Below are 19,596 nucleotides of genomic sequence, written 5' to 3'. Positions count from 1 at the left end.
CACCAGCAATCTGGCCTGAAGTTATTGGATATTTGCAAGGAGGACTTCAAGACCAATGCTGCACCACCATCTAAAACTGCCATCACACGAGTTTCGGGTACAGCTGCAACAAGATACGAAGATAACCGCGTTTCCACTACCACCTCGAAAGGAAATGGTGGCATGGTTGAATGATTACAAATGGCATTTAAACCCTCTCAGAAGCATTTCTAAAACGTGACATGAACTCATAAGAAACCAAGGTCTTCCCAACACGATTCACCATGCAAGGAGCAACTCCGCATGTCTGAACAGACAAAACTGTTTAGCTCCCTGTGACCTTTCACATTCCGATCACAGAACCCATTCCAAGCCTGGCTGCTCAAGTGTGGAGATATGTGTTGTGAGAAACCCCATTGCACTGGAGATCAAGTCCCGTGAAGGTGACATGCCGTATTCGGATGCCACACTTGGCAGGCGGTCAACGACGTCACGGAGGTTCTACCCAACCACCCAGCTGGAGATCAGAGCATTTCTCCCAACAAGTCGGAGTGAGGATTCAATGAAAGCTTTGCAAGTCTGTCTTGGCATGGCCCACACCATGGTATGGTAAGAGCTCGAGACACAATTTAAAAAAAAAGGAAAAACACAGAGTTAAGACCAGGGCGTTGATTTTGTCTGGATATGGAAGGTCCTCTCCAGGAATTAATGAATGGTCAGGATTGAATGACACTTGCATTGTTTATTTCCTGGCCCAAGATGGCTCAGTGAAAGGTATATCAAAGGCAAACAAAGAGGGACGAGGACACAGACAATACTCAACATGTTTCAACTCGAACCTTACCTTGGGAATTTTTTGATAACACAGGAATGGGGTCAAATTCGTCGTCCTCCACTTTGTCATTTTTAATAGAGAGATTGAAGTCTGAGATGAGGTTAGTATCCTCTGCAGCATGTAAAATGGAGGAGGCACGGACAGTAAGATGCAAGATTAATCAGAAAGTCAACATTAAACAGGAAGAAAAGGGTTGAGGATAAAACAGAAAATAGCGGAAATACTCGGCAGCCTCTGCAGAGGGAAACCATCACCAGACTGCGAGTCTCTGCTCCAACTTTGTTTTTCACTTCTGAAGGTGCCAGTCTGACAAACATGGTGGCTGAAAACAGGGCAGTTCCCAACTTGTAAGGCAAGTCTCAAGGTTTTGCAAGCTTAAGCCGAGCGCGCGGTGGGCACTGCACAAGGCAAAATAGAGTCCACCCAAAATTGCTCTCTGCATCACCCAAGTTCTCACCCTCAATTTTCTAGACATGAGAACAGCACGCCAATGATATGATTACATATTTTTTCTGCCGTCATTGATCTGACAAGGCATTCCCCAAAGTTTATTATTCTTTCCTCTGAGCACTGCCTTCACCAAACCACATCCCCTGGACAAAAGTAACGACTTTTCGTCCCCCTCGCCTTCCTTGGAAAAGCGGCAGCTCTTCCAAGGGGCAGAACTCTCCACCTGGGCCCATCACAAGCACAACCCTCCACTCCCGAGTATTGCCTGGGCTGTATCACCCCTTAACGCTGTGAATACCTCAGGGTTTTTTATTTCAAGCGCACATTTTGCTCATGCAACATTTGCGTGTCATGTTGAATCACACGGCATGGTTTCGCTGAAGCACCGTGAATCACAATACAAGGAGTCAGTACCTCTTTAGAAATGCTTCTGAAAGGGTTAAAAACCATCTTCAATCATTCAATAATGCCATATTTCTCCCCCACCCCAGACACACACCGAATATCTAAATCCAATTGTGCTGTGTCATGTGAGAGTGCCTTTAAGAAATGGGTGTTTATCAAATAGCTGTAGTGATGTCATTGTGTGGGTGGAGCTGGGCTGTGATTCTGCTTTTACTTTCACTTTGAGGAAAAAACGCTGGTGTGTCTCTGTGTGTTTGAGTTTTTTTTTGGAGTTAAAGAAGCTGCAGTCACAGAAAGAAGGTGCATTGATCTCGCTCTGCAAACTAAAGACTGTCTCCAGATCGTTTGAGGAAATACAAAGTAATACCTGTTTCTGTAGAGAATTTAAACCTGCTGTCTTTCTATAAAAAGGGTCTTTTAGTCTTATGGATCTTGTTAGGAAAGTTATGAGGGGTTACTTATAGAATATTGTATCTGTGGGGATTTATTGGTGTTGATAGTTAAGATGTTTACTGTATAAAGTGTAAACTGGATTCATAAATAAACCTTGTTTTAATTTAAAAGTACTTTAGATCTGTGTTGCATCACACCTGTCGAGTGGGCCCTTGTGCTCCCCATAACCACAATCTATTAAAAGTCGTGGGTCAGATTAACTCCATGATACACTTTGGGGTTCTCTAAACCCTGGCCGTAACAGCTGTCAAACTCGATCATTTTAAGCTATGAATTCATGGTTGCCAAATTCAGGGCTCCCATTCCTGTCGGCTGTCCATTTACCTCGGAAAACAGATCCCGATGAAGCCTAAAATTCTGAAATAGAGATTTCCCGATCTGCCTTTCTGGTGGCCTTCCTTGCCCAACATAATAATAATAATAATAATAATATGATGGGGCTTGCACCAACGTTCACTCAATTCCTCGTGGGTGCAGTCCAGAATTATTAAGACAAGCCACGAGTCAACACAAGCTGGAAGAACACATTGACTTGCAAGCAGCAGAATCTATGCATCTCGAAATATGTAAAACTGCCTGCCTTCCAGAGCCTCACTTATTCGCACAGAGGCAAAACATTGTGGATGCGGGAAATCTGAAATATAAACAGGAGTTACTGGAAAGTTTAGCAGTTTGGCAACATTTGCGGAGACAGAGAGAGTCAGCATTTCAGGTCGGTGACTCTTTTGTCAGAACTGTAAAGATCATCGCCCTGAAATGTTAACTCTTGTTTCTCTGCACACAGATGTTGGCAGGCTTGCTGAGTTCTCCAGCATTTTCTCTCTCGCTCACGGCTGGTTGCAGTGAAGCCCGTCATGGCAACGTTCACACATCAGCGCAGCAGTGAAAATCAATGCGTGCAATTCTGTAACCCGGGGTTAAGCCAGGTTGCGGACATTGCAAAGGGGGCCAGGGCAGCTGCTAACCCTCACAAACACCTCCCAGCTGCAGTCCCGAATCGCACTTGATCGCCATTTCCGTAAATGTTAAACAGTGCCTCAGACGGGATGCAGCACTGATCATCTCTTCAACAGGTGATGGGAGGAGAGTCTAGCCAGCAGAGAGGAGAGGAGAGAAAGGAAACGTAGACCCCTGGCTTTAAATGGGAGGGGATTAATGGACGGGTGTTCACATTTACGACACTTGCATGGAAGCCCAAAGATGTGCAGGTTAGGCGGATTGGTCATGGCAATTGGCTAAATTGCCCCTTAGTGTCCAACGATTATGTAGGGGGGTTCCAGGGATAGGGTGGGGGAGTGGGCCCTAGGTAGGGTAATCTTTCAGAGGTTTGGTGCAGACTCGATGGGTCGAATGGCCTCATTCCGCACTGTAGAGATTCTATGAGGCAGAAGCCTCTGTGTGCACATTGAGCTGATGCTCTTGGTCAGAGTCTTGTGTAAAATTCTGATATGTTTTTAGATTCACCTGTGTTCCGGGAGATGAAACTGAAGCCGAGACACCTGAGAGATGAGCAATTCATGCAAGAGGCCATTTGGCCCCTCATGCCTCTGCTACTTTGGGGAAGCACGGTAGCATTGTGGATAGCACAATTGCTTCACAGCTCCAGGGTCCAGGTTCGATTCTCGGCTTGGGTCACTGTCTGTGCGGAGTCTGCACATCCTCCCCGTGTGTGCGTGGGTTTCCTCCGGGTGCTCCGGTTTCCTCCCACAGTCCAAAGATGTGCAGGTTAGGTGAATTAGCCATGATAAATTGCCCTTAGTGTCCAAAATTGCTTTTAGTGTTGGGTGGGGTTACTGGGTTATGGGGATGGGGTGGAGGTGTTAACCTTGGGTAGGGTGCTCTTTCCAAGAGCCGGTGCAGACTCGATGGGCCGAATGGCCTCCTTCTGCACTGTAAATTCTATGAAAGAGCACACCAATTAGTCCCATTTGCCTGCTCTCTCCCCAAGCTCTGACAATTATTTTACATTTGAATTAGCGGTCCAATTTCCATTCAAATGTAGTAATCAAATTTGCTTCCGCTGTCCTTTCAGGCCTCACGTTTCTGATCGCAACACCTCGTTGCATTAAAAAATCTCAGCTCTCCTCGGGTTCCTTTACCCTCTACCTTATGTGGCTATACTCTAAATATCGATCCTCCTGCCGGTTGTCTCCAATTACAAAATCCTTCAGCGCTTTAAACAAGTCCATTCGATCTTCCCTCAACCGTTTCTGCTCTGACAACAAACCCTGCATCTTTGCTACCTTCAGGTCAATTATTACTGGCGACGAGGCCACAGATCTTATTCGATCCACAGCGGGACTGATGGAGATGATGGGCAGCAAGTTAGGAGATGAAAATCTGAGGGCTGAATGTTTCTGGAGACGTGACGTTCACCTCCTGAACGGCACTAGGTGATGTACAACCCAGTATTATTATTGTGTATTATTGACAACAGTGTATTATTGATGCTAGAATCACTGCCAAGACTGGAAGACAAACAGAGAGTGAAGACCATGCTGTCTTAGAGAGATCGGCACCAGTCTTTTGCACTCTCTCATGTCACCACCAATGTCCCAGATCGGAAGATCCAATCAAGCAACAGAAAGGCCGGTAGAGAAAGGCAGATTCGAGAATTTGATTGGTAACCTTTCCCTACTCCCAGACGTGTACTTGCACAGCTTTCAGGTCAAGCGAGAGGAGAAGAACACACCGCACTATGTCACCTACAGATCAGGCAGACTCATTGTCACAAGAATATTAATGGATGCTTCTCCTCCCCCTCACAGCCAGGAAGGAGCCTATGTTCCTCAATAGGCATTTTTTTATACCTTGGTTGAAATTGTAAAATCTTTGACATCTGTTAAACACAGGTGGGAGGAAGTGGAGGAGAGTGTAGAGGGAAGGAGGAACAGAATGATTATGTACCACGTTCTTCTTGCTCTTCAGCTAACGCAATTACAACTGCGGTCAAACATCACAAAGTTTAGCACAGAGACTCCACGGAGCTGTCAGTACACAGATCCATGGAGAAGTGCACCTACAATGAGCACCTCTCCTTTGGGAAAACTGCCCCTTGGAACTAAATCGTTTCACTTGAAGTAAAAAGGCAGAATATATAAAGGGAAGGAAAACGCCATCGGCTAGTCAATTCTACCGACAAGGAGAGCACAGAATTCAAGCCCATCCAATAATACATTCAGGACAGTTTGCAGCTGTCAGCTGGGAGACAGATACAAATCACAAAGACTTACAGCAGTCTCACAAAGAAATTACCAAAGACCTGGTAACCACGGACACCTGGTAACCACGGAAATATCACAAACCCCTCTCCCAGACCAGTCCTACACATTAGATTCCACTTTGCCTCAAGTTTTCTCCTCCGCAAAACTAAGCGATTTGCTCAAAGACCCGGGAAAAGATTTCTCCGAAAACTTCAAGGCGCGGGGTGCGCCTTTCTTGAAAACAGAAAGGACTCGGAAGAGACCCAAACCAGAGATGGGGGGAAACAAAAAAAGGTGCTGGGAATAAGAAGTGTCAAAGCAGCAGCGAGAGAGTTAGAATTTTAAACAAAAACAAAGGAGTGGATGGCCCTTACCTGGCTTAACCTGGCCAGCGGAAACTACAGGAGTGAATTCGTCAATAATTTCAGTCACTGGGTTAGAGAGGAGAGTGTAGTCGAGAATGGAGTCCTCGCCGGTGAGACAGTCTAAGCAAGGTTCAGCAGGTGCAAGGCAGAGAAGCGGGGTGGAAAAGTGGGGGAAAAGAAACAGCAAATGGTTAGCGAGAGACTCCACAAACTACAGTGTTATTTTCCAAAATTCACTTTGCCAAATCAACGCAGGGGAAATTTTCTAATTAGCATTAAAATACTTCTTCCACATGCTATCAATTGGGGAGAGGGTTTCTTCAACTTTCTGGAAAATACTTGACAAAAGATAAAAAACGCACATCGCTTCTTGTCACCCTGGCCCGCTCACACCCACATTCAGTAACTCCTTCCGTCCAAACAGTTCTGCTTGAAGATATATTTTACAATTTTCACAAAATGATGTGCGGCAAACATCGACATTTGGATCAGCATTAAACTCAGAGCCTTCCCAGATCACTGACAGCTGCCCTTTCATTTCTCTCCTTTCTGAAACTAATTTGTCTTAAATGACTCAATATCGAGACTTGGAGCCTCCCCCCCTCATATCTTTCTCGCGCTAGTGGAACCAACACACACTGCAAGCATGGAACCAGCTCAACAGCCCAAGCTGCTGCTTAAGAGGAAGTTATCACCCCAGCAAAGGCCAGAATTGGACACTGCTCCAGTTTAACGTCACTGCAAGGCGCAATGAAGAGAGCAGTGCCTAGGTGAGATGGCAGTGCCCTGCTGCATGTTTAGTTCTAAAACAAATTCATTACTGTCGATTCAAATGTTTCGTCAGTGCAGACACTCCGCCTTGCTGCCTCAGCGTTTAAATTACCACCACACGTGTGCCCAATGCTCATTAGTTACCCTCTCTTTGTACTGCCTGGCTGGAACCCGTACTGTGGCACTGGACCGTGAACTTGACAGCTACAGCGCAAATGCGGCGTTTAACGTGTGCTCGTGTTTGTGAGACTGACTTTGCCACAGGTTCTACTCATCTGGTGCCGGGTACAGGCAACAACAACCCCGCCTGCAAGACTGGCGACTCACAATAGCACCGACGGCCCAGAGATGCTGTTAAAAATCAACATCAATTGAATTTCCTTTTTTCTCTTCAGCGCAAACCACACGGGAGATGGTCATCCTGGCTGCTGACAAGTAGATTTTTATACAACATGCCTGAATCCTATTGGCTGGGGACTATCCTATGCCTCTTGGGGAATCTAAGCTCCCCCAATGATTTGGGAGGGGGGGGGTTAGGGAAGTCTGTATAAATAGAGCTGGCCAGTGTGGTACTAGCTGGAGTAAGAAGCAGTGGTGAGTTACTGCCGCTGCTTATATATTAGTGTAAATAAAGTTATTTTGACCCTTCAAACTCCTGCTGGATTCTTCGTAGCCCTCACAAAACCTTTGAAGCCTGTCCTGCCTGACCAAAGCAGTCTTCTCCAGCTACATGTCCCCCACATACCAACTTGGCTCCTCTAGCATCAGTGTCCGCCAACCAGATACAGCACAGGAAGAGGTCATACGGCCCGCTGGAGTCTACACAAGCTCTTTTGAAGAGAATCCCGCTTGTCCTAGTCCCCCCCCCCCCCCCTCTCCCGCCAACTCTTTGCCCATGTCCCTGCAATGTTTTCTTTCGCAAGCATTTATCTAAATTCCCTCCGAGGGCTGCTGTTGAACCTGTACCCATGACCCTCTCGGGCAATGCAGTCCAAATCCTAACCAGGGCTGTTTAATCGCGGTCATCTCTCGGGTCTCTGGCCTTCCCAAATCCCACCAACCTGCCGCCTCTCTGCCCCAGTTTCAACGTCTCCTGACGCCTTCACTTGGATCACACTTCAGGTGCTCCATTCCCATTCCTGTAGCACTGAGGCTGCAGTTTTAATGGGAAAATTCACCCCTGAACCTGAGTGTCGGAGAGGATCAAATGTATTTCCCACACCATGTCTTCCCCTTACTTCACTCAATATGAGAGCATGGAGTACGGGTGGGACCATCATATGAACATCTGCTTCCTGTTGCTGCTCCTCTCTCCCTCTCCTTTCTTTTGCATTGCGGTTGTGCCATGGGCCTGTGTTTGGGGTTTTGTTGCGTTATGTACTACGCACGTAACACCCTGTAGGTCTGGGGTTTCTGCGTATTTGCACATTCAAACTGCGGCCTCCAGTGCTACAGGGGGTCTCTGCACCTTTCGTTTTGTTTTTGCAAGGGTGGGGGTATCACAAATCCGTTCTTGGCTCCTGCATGGGTGCAGGTGATCTGGAGTCCAGAAAGAGGGGGCTGCGTTGGGTCATTGGTGACGGTGGCGCTGCTGGAGCCAAGGGGAAGCGGGGGGCGTGCGCGGGAGTGGATAGGCTGGCGCGCACTCGATTATGGCGGGGGAAATCTTATCCTGATCTCCCGTGATGATTGCGGGGCTGTGCGGCGCGAGAGGATGCACAGCATTACATTATGCAGTCATGTTTTCATCCTCGATCTCTGGTGGGGTTACGGGGTCTTTCTGTCTATTGATGGTATTACGCCAGGTGTGATGTCGTTCTCCTGTCCCATCCTCTGCTCATGTAGTTTAGACGTTTCTGTTTATCCCTTCCTTGCTTTTGGAGCTGTATTATTTTGTTACTTTATAAAATCTCAATAAACATATTTTAAAGATAAGTATGGGTGGAATCTTCCAGCTCCTCCCACAAGCAGGATATTCCTGTCCAGCTGTAGTCAATGGGGATTTAAATGGCTCGCCCAGGAAATCCTGCCCCAGCGGGGCTGGAACACCTCAGCGTACCTCTTAATATACCATCTTCTGTCTTTCCAGTGACCGAAAGTACAAGCCCACATAAACTCCCATCGTAGGAACAGCAGGCAACAAAAAAATACAGACAAGAGGGAGACTTGGTCGCAAGTTAGAAGAGGAAGCTCAAATGATATGCACAAGTAATTCTGCATGTTAATATGTTGGACTGCCAACCAGCAGGTGGCAGTACAACTACACCACGTGACACTGCGATCTCGGGGAGTCTGAGTGAGGAGTCGTCGTGGATAGCCGTGTTTAGTATTAGCTCTCGTATTCTAGTTAACAGTTTACAGTTCGTTAGTAGCGTTAGTATAGTTTTCTACCCATGTTGTTGTAATTTAATAAATCTTAACTGGCCATGAACTGGACGTTCTTTGGTGAACTGACTCAATCATTGCAACGTAACAGAAGGGACAAAAGGGAAGGTTGTACAAGATTTTTCCTTGCCAGGTATTGGTTTGGCTTATTGCATTTGTTCTTGTGTTGTCTTCTGGCTGGATGAGGTTTCTCCTGCTCTATCAGTGACTTTGACAGAGACTGCATTACACCTTTGTGAAATTCTTTACTTACTATTTTCATCCGAAGCTGCATGGTGAGTATATCATTCTCTAGACTTAGTGTTCTGTGTCTTTCTCCCCTGGAATCTCTTGAACCACTGACCCTGGTCACGTACACATCATCAGTAACATCATTATCCAACTGACATAAATACTAACCCTTCACTCTCCTGTCACTGCTTTTAAAATATTGACTTGATAACTGGAAAATATTCCAGCGAAACATTCATCATTTTTAGCTGTGGCGACAGTAGATGCTGAGATTTAACTGCAATGTTTTGTACCAACCTGAAGTGTTTTTTGCAGCCACAGCACCTACAGATTCCACCTGCAGTGGAGGCAGTGGCTGAGGCGTTGAGGTCTCAAATCCAGCTATGAGATTTCCCACCGCTATCTCAGCCTTTCCTTTTTTAACCAGAGCACAAACAGGCAATTAAAGGCAAGCACACAGAAAAATAAATGTGAAGGTGCATCAAGAACATTGCCAAGCTGCCACAGAGCGCAAGGCTGGCTAATTACAGATCGTCTGCACTGTTCAACAACAGGCCCTCAAATCTTTGCGCTATTAATAAAAATGCAGACAGGGCAATTACATTTTTTGGGATAATTCTCCAAGGACAATTAACACTGGAAATAAAAGTACTCCGATAAAACTTAAAACTGAACTTGATCGGTATCATTAGGATTGTACATTCTCTAAATCTCTATAAAAAGAATACTTGGTTCATAAACCCATCGTTCAACGTTTAAACTGGGGCTGCAGATTCTGCAATGTTCCACAACCTTGCGGTGGATTTTTAAAGTGAGTGCTGAATAAACATACGAATCGGAATATGGGAGGCAATGAGATAATCACATAACGTGGAGAGTCACGGGGCTGGGGCTCAAACACGTTGATCTACCATTATATTCCCTTCAGGATTCTGTTAAATAACTTGCGTCACCTTGTTGGCGAATGGTATCGAGAAAAGGAACAGCTTAACCCATCAGCGCACACAGGGCTCAGGAGCAAAGAGGAGAGAGTCACAGTTTTTTACTCAGCTTGAAAATACGTCAAAGTGGCCATGTCACACTATGACACGTCCCGGCATGCGTGCTACTGCTGCAGCTGGGCGTTGCTCGAAAAACTTTAGACGGATTAATCCGGTACAATACAGACTGACAGACCACAATCAGCGCCCTTTACAGGAAAGAGCTGCACAATGGAAATGGAGGACAGGGCAAGAAGCTCACGAGAACCACAATACACACACACACACACTGTAGCAGAGATGAGAGCACAAACAGATTCAGTGGATGTGTGAAGAATAGGACCCAAGAGAATTTTCAACCGTAACCCCACAAATAGGAATGTATCGAAACAACTGACTGGGACAAATCCACTGAGCCGCCAGCAGTTTTGCAGCTGCATTGGCCATTTCGTGGCAGCAGCGGTAAGGTACACATCATTGGGCACAGGTCAGGAATGTTGCTGAAACTCAAATCAGGCACACTCAATTTTAATACCCTTACCCATCGGCAACACACACACACTCCCTCTTGGCACTCAAGTTGAAGGGGGTCCAAATTTAACTGGCTGAAAATACTCCCGATTCCTGCGGGATGATCATGCACGTCAGAAAAAACTGGAGATTTTTACCATTGATATTATCCTCAGTACTCCCAAAAGGGTCACCCAGAGGTAAACGGTCAGGGAGGAGAAATGAAGTCTCGGGAGACTTCAAACCTTCAATGAGTTTTTCTGTGTGAAGAGGCGAGGAAGATAAAGACATTGAGAGAAGAGGTACAAGTTGAAACATAGCGACGCAGCAAACACACTATTATTGGCAGCATGGAAAATTTACAAATCAGTGGCTGATTTGGGGGGAATGGAGGCAACATCGGGACCACAGTTCTAAAATCATGAGCAATCGGAACTCGTCACTGATTCCTAAAATCTCAAACTGTGGCAGCGATTGAGAGCCCTGTTCATCTTACAATCTCTCGACGTGCAGCTCCACACCGGTTCTTCAATTGGCAATGCACTATCGAGTCATGGTCGAGGTTTCAAGTTCCTGAGGGGTATGGACGGAGTACAAAAAGTGATACGAGGGAAGATTGAATCATTGGTCTGAAACCTCGGGGGTGGTTGGAATCTGGAAGCAGCCTTCAGAGAGGGTGGTGGTGGCTGGTTCACCTAGGTTTCCAAAAGGGAACCGGATTGCTGTCCGAAAAGGAAGAATGCTCACGGTTACGGAGATTCGGCTGGGGGGGGGGGGGGGGGGGGGGAACCAGGAAGAGGTAGATGCTCTGAGAGCTCGTACAGAGATGATGGGCAGAATGGCTGCCTCCTGCACTGTAAAGGTTCCGTGATCCACTCAGACTCCTTGGTCTTCACAGCATTCACAGTTTTCAGAAAACAATGGAGGGAAGGGTTATTATGAGATTATTCGCAGCGTGTCGTGAAGAGGATCCGACGTCGGCGACAAGGGAACCGATGCTTTTCACTGTGCATGGAGAGCTACTGAAGGCGATCCCAAAGGCGGGGTTAAACATCCTGAAACCCGAACGTGCGGGAGAGAAAAAATTATCTTCTTCAGTCCCGGCAAAGCAGTAGCTTCAACACTCTTCTGGATGGAATTTACAGTGCAGAAGGAGGCCACTCGGTCCTTCAAGTCTGCACTGGCCCCTGGGCCAAACCTCGACCCCATCCCCGCAACCCAACCTAACTTTTGGACACTAAGGGGCAATTCAGCATGACCAATCGACCTAACCCGCACATCTTTGGACTGTGGGAGGAAATCGGAGCACCCGGAGGAAACCCACGCCAACACGGGGAGAGCGTGCAGACTTCGCACAGACAGTCACCCAAGCCAAGGAGTCGAACTTGGGTCCCTGTCGCCGAGAAGCAACATCGCTAACCACTGTGCTACCGTGCCGCCCTAAATAGGCTCTTAAATATGTGAGACATCAATGAGAGTAGAAACACAATGGTGTAGCTTCTAGAAATGATGCGACCTCCAAATCAAGGGAGAATGGGAGAAATTGGGGATAGTTCCTCATCATTTTAAGTTCATTAAAATCATCTCTGTCAAACATTGGAGTCTGACAATCTACTTCAGTTCCATTCAGCTGTTCCGGACACACACGCATGTCCAATCCTCACGCTGGACTGCGGGTTTCCATCCTGATCACTATTCGGTGTTTGCTGCTGGAAAGTGCACAGGGGCTTTTGAATCATCAGTGTCATCAACTCCTGAGGCATTGGTCTTCCGCAATCACACTTCCCCGCACAAATCACCCAACTAGTGGAACACAAGCTAGGGATTGTAGCAGAGACCTCTGGTCTGCCTTCCTGAGTGCATGGGAATGCGTACTTCTTAAACTGAGCTCCCATCCATATTTTTATTATTTAGGGTCCAGAAAAGGAAAAAGGTCCCAAGATATTTACGAAAAAGATTTATCCAACTCAATATTACTTCAAATGAATTCAACCAAGTGTTTGAACATGCTTGTTCTGGGCCTTCTGTCACAGGATCAAAACCGTACAGCCTAAAATAACAAACCCATCCAGTGACTGGGGTCACTGAATAATAAAGATTGATGATGCAATCCTGAACTTTGCCTGATTCAATCATAACACAACTTCACCATTCTCTAAGCTTCTGGAGAGGAGCAGTGGGCCGTGAGAGGCATTGCCCATTCATGCCGTGACAGAAGCAGGACTTAATATTCCCATGCCATGAGCCAGTTTGCCATCATGGATTTATCCCTGTTCCTTGCACATTGCTGTTCATCCAGAGGTCATGGTAAATCAACGAGCTTTCACTCGGAGAGGGATCAGCAACGCCAGGATTCTGCACAAACGGCAGAGGCATAATCTGTCCGTCATGCCCATTTATCACATCACTGGAACAAAACTTTGCAAGGTCAAATCAAGGGGAACGAAAGCTGCCTTTAACTCACGGTTTAACGGGCTATGGCAGAAAGAGACGGAGCTTCAACCTCCTTTTTGCAATTGTGATGGAAAAGCAGAATACAATAGCCCTTTTAAACAAGTTAGCTCAGTAGAATTAGAACCAAAATCAAACGATACCAACACAAGAGGTCTCTTGCTGTTTAATCAGGTAATGAGGGGAAACAGAAGCAAGCGAGCAGCTTAAATTAGCACCAGTTGCCAAAAAAGAGTCACAACGAACATCAACTGATGTCTAACATTCTGACAATGCTAAAGACAATATTAGTTCAAGCCGCAGGGGAATTGATTTTCCACGGCTGATGTGGCTCCAACATGATGAACTGTTTGCTCAATAGCAAAGCATAATTTCTGGCCAACAAAATTCTAAAACAGAGGTTACAGAGTAGAGGGCAGCTAGGAATCTGTGTGCAGCACAAGTTTAGAAATGATTACAGATTTGGCACTTCAATGTGCAATTTTCTGTCTCCAATTTACAGTTTCCAAGCCGATTTTACATGGGTTTCCCGTACACTGTACCAGCTTGTGAAGATGGCTCAAGTGCAAACCCACAGGCTATCAGCTACAAGTGCCTTTTGCCGAGCAAAAGTCTGCACGAAATATCACGTCTCTCACTCAAACACGTTTGGAGGTCCAAGCTCCTTCCTTGCTCCCCTGGGCAAAAACTACGGAGGGTCTACAACTGTGCGGCCAGAGCATTTTCCCACTGCCACTCCCAAAGTGAGCCTTCGGGAGGGAAGGTGGAGGTCGACACTCGAGGCATTGTGAGGAAAAAGGGTTACTGATGCCACAGAAAGAAGAGTGAAAATTTACACCATTATTGCCTGGAACTATGGGCACAAGCTCAGACGGCAGAGGCATAGGCAAAAGCTCAGCTTTCTGTGATGCTTCAGATGCTGCAATCTTGTACGACACGCTGTTCCGAGACAGCAGCAACTTCTGAAGCACATTTTGTTTGATGGGAAGAGTGGGCCTGCAGCAGCTGCTTTTAGCACTGTGGAACGTGCTTGTAACAGCAGGTATAATCACACTGCCTCCAATAAAACAGACCAGATAAAAGAAGACACACAAACACTTGAAACGCCCACTGAGGTAGCTCAAGCTGTTTGATAAAAAAAGGACTTGTGGAGGATGAAAATGTTAAAATTACTGCAGGGGCTGAAGGTAATTCACCCAGCTATGAGCCACAGTGCGTCAGCATAAACCTCTCCAGGAATGTTTTCAGATACACAGCACATCACAGCATTTAATCATTCCCGATTCCGGTAAGGTGACGTATCAAAATGCTTCCTCCTCACCTCAATATAATATATGAAAAAAAGATATATATCTTATGTATTTGTTACAAGTTGGGGGAAACCTTTCACAGGTGTGGTGGAACAAGGGAGAGCATTCAGACGTTGGGAGGTTATGGGGTCTCTCTGACATATTCCTGCCAAGCATTCTCACCTCTACAAAAGATAAAAGTGACATATGTTGCATTTGGAAAAACGTCATGAGAGGTTCGGCACCAACTCGGGCGAAGCATAGCTGCTAAATATGTTTCACAATCACAGATTTGTTCGGATGTGACAACCTGGCAAAGGGGAGATCTGATTAATTCCCTCAAGGGGGGGTGGGGGGGAGGGGGGGGCTCCCAATTGACTTGCCCCGTGCGGCGAAGGGATCGAAAGGTACAGACAGCGCTCGTTACCTGGTTGCTCTGATGTCGGAAGAGGAGCGAAAGGATCAGGTACGCTGATTGTCGGGATGGCAGCATCCGGAGCAAACAGTTCCGCAGACATTTCTGCCGAGCCAACCGAGGCGACAAGAGTAGGCAAGGGAGAAGCAGAAGGCAACACAGAGGAGCAAGCAGCGATGAAAGGAAACAGAAAGCATGTCACCATCTTACTTCATATCCACTACATAGCATTGTATTCGTAGCACAGAAATAAGACCGTTTAGCCCTGGCTACACCACACAAACCTGTGGCAGGAGCGGTTCAGCCCCGCCAGCCCAGAAACAATCAGCAGGTTGAAGTTTGAGTTACGATCAGCCAGCACAATTTTACCATTTCACAAGAGGAAATTATTCCCACTAAGTTCCGCCAGAAGGCCTCAGACTCACAGGAAAGGCAGGAAAATCATCTGGCGCTCTGGGTAATACGAGGGATCTCTCTCTTCATGACTTCGCTGACAGGACCAACCGGATAAAGCTATTTCCTAATCCAACCTCGGTCAAAAGAAGAAAAGACATTTTTTGCCACGAGATGGCTCGGGCTCCCAGTTTGAAAAAGGTGTCGCTCAACGATTGCCGAGGCTGCTGGGAAAAGGAATACTTTGCCCTGGCAACTTGCCGTTGACATGACAGCACAGAGCCCTGCGAGAAGAGACTCAGCAAAGAACATGATCCTAACTGGCAGCCTGTACCTTGTGCAATTGACCTCGGCTTAGGTTTGTCTGACATCAGTAGGAGGGGTTTGATTGGCTAACAGCCTGGAGTTTTCTAGCACAGTGGGCTAAACAGTTGGCTTGTAATGCAGAATAAAGCCAGCAGCGCGGGTTCAATTCCCATACCAGCCTCCCCGAACAGGCGCCGGAATGTGGCGACTATCGGCTTTTCACAGTAACTTCATTGAAGCCTACATGTGACAATAAGCGATTATTATTCCTATTTCCTTAAACTCCTAAAAGCACACCACAGGTCCTCAGCCTCGTAACAGCCACTGACACTCAATTATGGTGGGTTGGGGGGGGGGGGGCACAAATTACCTCGGAACTTCCACATTCTGTTGCACAAAGCCTTTTCACTTGAGAAATTACGTCCATGTTTTTTTAAAATAAGTATCTGTTTTTGCCTGAGCTACATTTCTCCCGTGACTCCAACTGAAAACAGCCCGACTCGCTCTCAACTTCATTGCTGAAAAGAAAAGACATCCCGTCGAAGCTTTCCATTTTGTACTCATCAGGGCAAATGCAAGAATACCAAATTTCAAAGTGGAATAGCAATTTACACTGCACAAGGAGTGCTGACTGTTTGACCAATCAGCTCCAACTAAAGTGTTGCCATGGAGAATGCACCAAGCAGCAATTGTCCCCCTGCTTTCGCTTAATTTAAAGAAGGCACAATGACTAGCCATGTTCCCTTTTCCTCCTTCAGAGGACAGGTCCTGGCAGACGATTATGTCGCAGTATACCTTGTTGTCCCCTTTCAAATTCGACGATTCTTGTGACAGTCCTGGGGTGAGTGTAGGACACAAAGTTTGGACAGCATGTCTCATTGTTCAGCAATACCCAAGTTCTGCACTGCTCAGTGACTCTCCGGTTCATGTTCTTTGCCACTTCCCTTGGGTCAGGTCAACGAAACAAAAAAAAAAACACATTTCCTTCCCCGACATTCACCCGTCTCCCACCTTTGGACATGTATCGTGAAGGGCAGCGCACGTCTGGATTTCAAAAGCTACAGTCCTGATAGGAATCAACGGGATTGGTTTTGTGCACTAACCTGTGCCGCTGGCAAAGGGATCGACCCCAAAAGCATCCGCTTGCGACTGCACCTGAGCTGGTGCAAGTCCTGGTATTAGACTCTCAGATGATAGGTTGGTGTTCTCAACCTTGCCTGCAAAATCCAGAAACAACGTTAAGCTTTTCCAATCATTCGTCAATGTTTTTGTGTCAGAGGGAACATAATGTCACCAAAATGATAAAAGACTTGCTTGTCAACAGAGGGCTCACGTACCATAATTTAACCCATCATTGATACAGGTTTCAAATGCTGATTTTGAACATTTAAAAGGGGGCTGCCTTCAGGAATAAACTTCCCCTTAACTTTCTAACTTTCCTCCGTAAGAAGTCTTACAACACCAGGTTAAAGTCCAACACTAAAGTTGACCTCAGGAAGGAGCAGTGCTCCGAAATCTAGTGTTTGAAACAAACATGTTGGACTTCAACCTGGTGTTGTAAGACTTCTTACTGTGCTCACCCCAGTCCAACACCGGCATCTCCACATCATAACTTTCCTCCAACAGTATCTCCCCCCCCATTCTGAGAATGTGTTGGATATCTTGTGACTGTGAGTGGCAGCTTGCTGTATGAAGTTTCGAGATCTTTCCCAGAATACGGCAGTGACTACATTTCAAGATTCACCCCACGGTGTCTCAGGACATGCTGAGGTTATGGAACATCAGGATGAAAATGTGGCACAAATCTTATGACCTTGATGCTGAGTGACTGTTTTATCCAGCTGGAGTCCACAGCATGGTGCTGCAGCCTCCAAAACATGGATTCATCAAGGTTGGATTGGACTGAGAAGACACTTCCACACTCAAAAAACTGTGAATCTTTCCAATTCTCTACTTGTGAGTGAGTGTTCACTGAGAGATGGATTTCTAAAGAGGGAAATTATTAGATTGAGGATCAATTCTGATGTGAAAAGGTTCGAGGGATGGTTTAGTCTACAATTGCTCTGTCATAGAAATCATAGAATTTACAGAAGAAGGGCATTCGGCCCATCAAGTCTGCACTGGCCCTTGGAAAGAGCACCCTAAGGAAGCTCACCGCTCCAACCTATCCCTGTAATCCAGTAACCCCACCGTACCCTTTTGGACACCAAGGGCAATTTAGCACATCTTTGGACTGTGGGAGGAAACCGGAGCACCCGGAGGAAACCCACGCAGACACGGGGAGAGAGTGCAAACTCCACACAGAGAGTGACCCAAGCTGGGAATCAAACCTGGGACCCTGGAGATGTGAAGCAACAGTGCTAACCACTGTGCTACCGTGCCGCCCTCTGATGCCATTAAATCAAGTTGCAGACAATATTTATTTTAAAATCTTCTTGGTGATTTTTTTTTCATTTGATCAAAAGATTTAATACATAGAACATAGAACAGTACAGTGCAGAACAGGCCCTTCGACCCTCGACGTTGTGCCGGGCAATGATCAGCCTACTCAAACCCACGTATCCACCCTATACCCGTAACCCAATAACCCCCCCCTTAACCTTACAGATGCTTCAAGTATCAATATAAAAAGAGCACAAGCAAGAAACAAGGGCACATCCAATCCTCAAGCTCCACCCCCCACAACAATAAAAACGAAGAAACTAGAGCTGACATTAATTAACTCTTTAAAAAAGGAAATTAATGGCTGTCATCTTCGGTAGAACCCCTCTCCCAACCACCTCATGGTGCACTTGACTGTTTCCAAATACAGAAACTCCATGAGGTCACCCAACGTAGCCGAGGTACTGAGAGGAGTTAGGTGACCTCCACCAAACAGGACTCAGCTCCAAGCTATTAACGAGTCGAAGGCGAGAACTTCCGCCTTCAGTACCAGCGAGTCCTGTACCCTGAAAACGGCCACCAAGGTTCAAGTTCGACATTTAAGAATGTCTGACGTGGTGTTGAAGGAGACCCAAAAGCTCAACAACTTGGGACAAGAGCAGAACATCCGAGTGTGGTTAGCCGGCCTCCGGAGATCACCGCTCACACCTGTTGTCCATCCTTGAAAAAAAAACACTCATTCTCTATGAGGAGGTGCGGAATGAGGCTCTTTGCAGGCGAGGATAGGACCCAATTCGCTCTCCCGTTTCTCCTTCACCTCACTCAATGGAGCCAATTGCGCTGACAAGGTCTGGCCATAAATGCCCGAAATCCTTCCCCCACCAGAGCCGGCGAAAGATAAAATCCTGTTCAACAGGGAGGGCGGTGGTGCGACTGGAAATGAAGGCATGGCCTTCCGCAGAACAGCGCGAATGTGGAAATACCTAAAGAAACTGGTTTGAGGGAGCTGCAAGCTTTCCCGCAGCTTCTCAAAGGTGGCAGACCGTCCCCCCACAAACCTCTCTTCACCCTTCCCTTCCCATGACCTAAACGTCGAGTCTACGTCCGTCAGCACAAAGAGATGACTGCTACCGATCGGGCCAACAGCGACATGGAGCTAAATTTAAAGTGCTGGCTGAACTGCTTCCAGATCCTCAGGGTGGACACCAGCACCGGATTCGGAGAACACCTTGCAGGAGAGAGCGAGATGGAGGCAGTTACTAAACTGGAGCTCCGACAAAAACCCGCAAGCAAAGAGGATACTAATTTGTTAACTAGAATAAAAACGGATTCAGGGAGAAAAATGGGGAGAAATTTTGGGAGAGAAATGGATTCCCAGATAACGAAAGCTCTGGAGCCGCCCGAAGCGGCGATGTGGGGGAGTTACTTGGTGGAATTCCTGCATCTGTAGAAGATAATCTGATAATAATCATCTTTATTAGTGTCACAAGTAGGCTTACATTAACACTGCAATGAAGTTACTGTGAAAATCCCCTAGTCGCCACACTCCGGCGCCTGTTCGGTTACATTAGATTGGATTGGATTGGATTTGTTTATTGTCACGTGTACCGAGGTACAGTGAAAAGTATTTTTCTGCGAGCAGCTCAACAGATCATTAAGTACATGGGAAGAAAAGGGAATAAAAGAAAATACATAATAGAGCAACACAAGATATACAATGTAATTACATAAGCACCGGCATGGGATGAAGCATACAGGGTGTAGTGTTAATGAGGTCAGTTCGTAAGAGGGTC

The 19,596-nt window shown here is 46.5% G+C and overlaps 1 protein-coding gene across 6 annotated transcripts in view; it reads right to left on the bottom strand.

The window, feature by feature from the left end:
* Positions 1–19,596, bottom strand: part of aak1b (AP2 associated kinase 1b) — a 108,588-nt gene that overhangs the window by 21,240 nt on the left and 67,752 nt on the right. The window contains exons 14-19 of one of the 6 annotated variants that reach the window (XM_038785563.1): positions 16,525–16,638; positions 14,735–14,827; positions 10,726–10,827; positions 9,375–9,491; positions 5,700–5,810; positions 824–925 (exon numbers count right to left, since the gene is read on the bottom strand). In XM_038785563.1, coding sequence (XP_038641491.1) covers positions 824–925; positions 5,700–5,810; positions 9,375–9,491; positions 10,726–10,827; positions 14,735–14,827; positions 16,525–16,638 — 639 coding nt within the window. The remainder of the gene's footprint in view (positions 1–823; positions 926–5,699; positions 5,811–9,374; positions 9,492–10,725; positions 10,828–14,734; positions 14,828–16,524; positions 16,639–19,596) is intronic. The other 5 variants (XM_038785557.1, XM_038785558.1, XM_038785560.1 and 2 more) reach the window with 5 other exon arrangements.

Source organism: Scyliorhinus canicula, chromosome 26 (assembly GCF_902713615.1).
Source record: "Scyliorhinus canicula chromosome 26, sScyCan1.1, whole genome shotgun sequence".
Lineage (NCBI taxonomy): Eukaryota > Metazoa > Chordata > Chondrichthyes > Carcharhiniformes > Scyliorhinidae > Scyliorhinus > Scyliorhinus canicula.
This window is presented reverse-complemented; position numbering and strand designations above follow the sequence as displayed.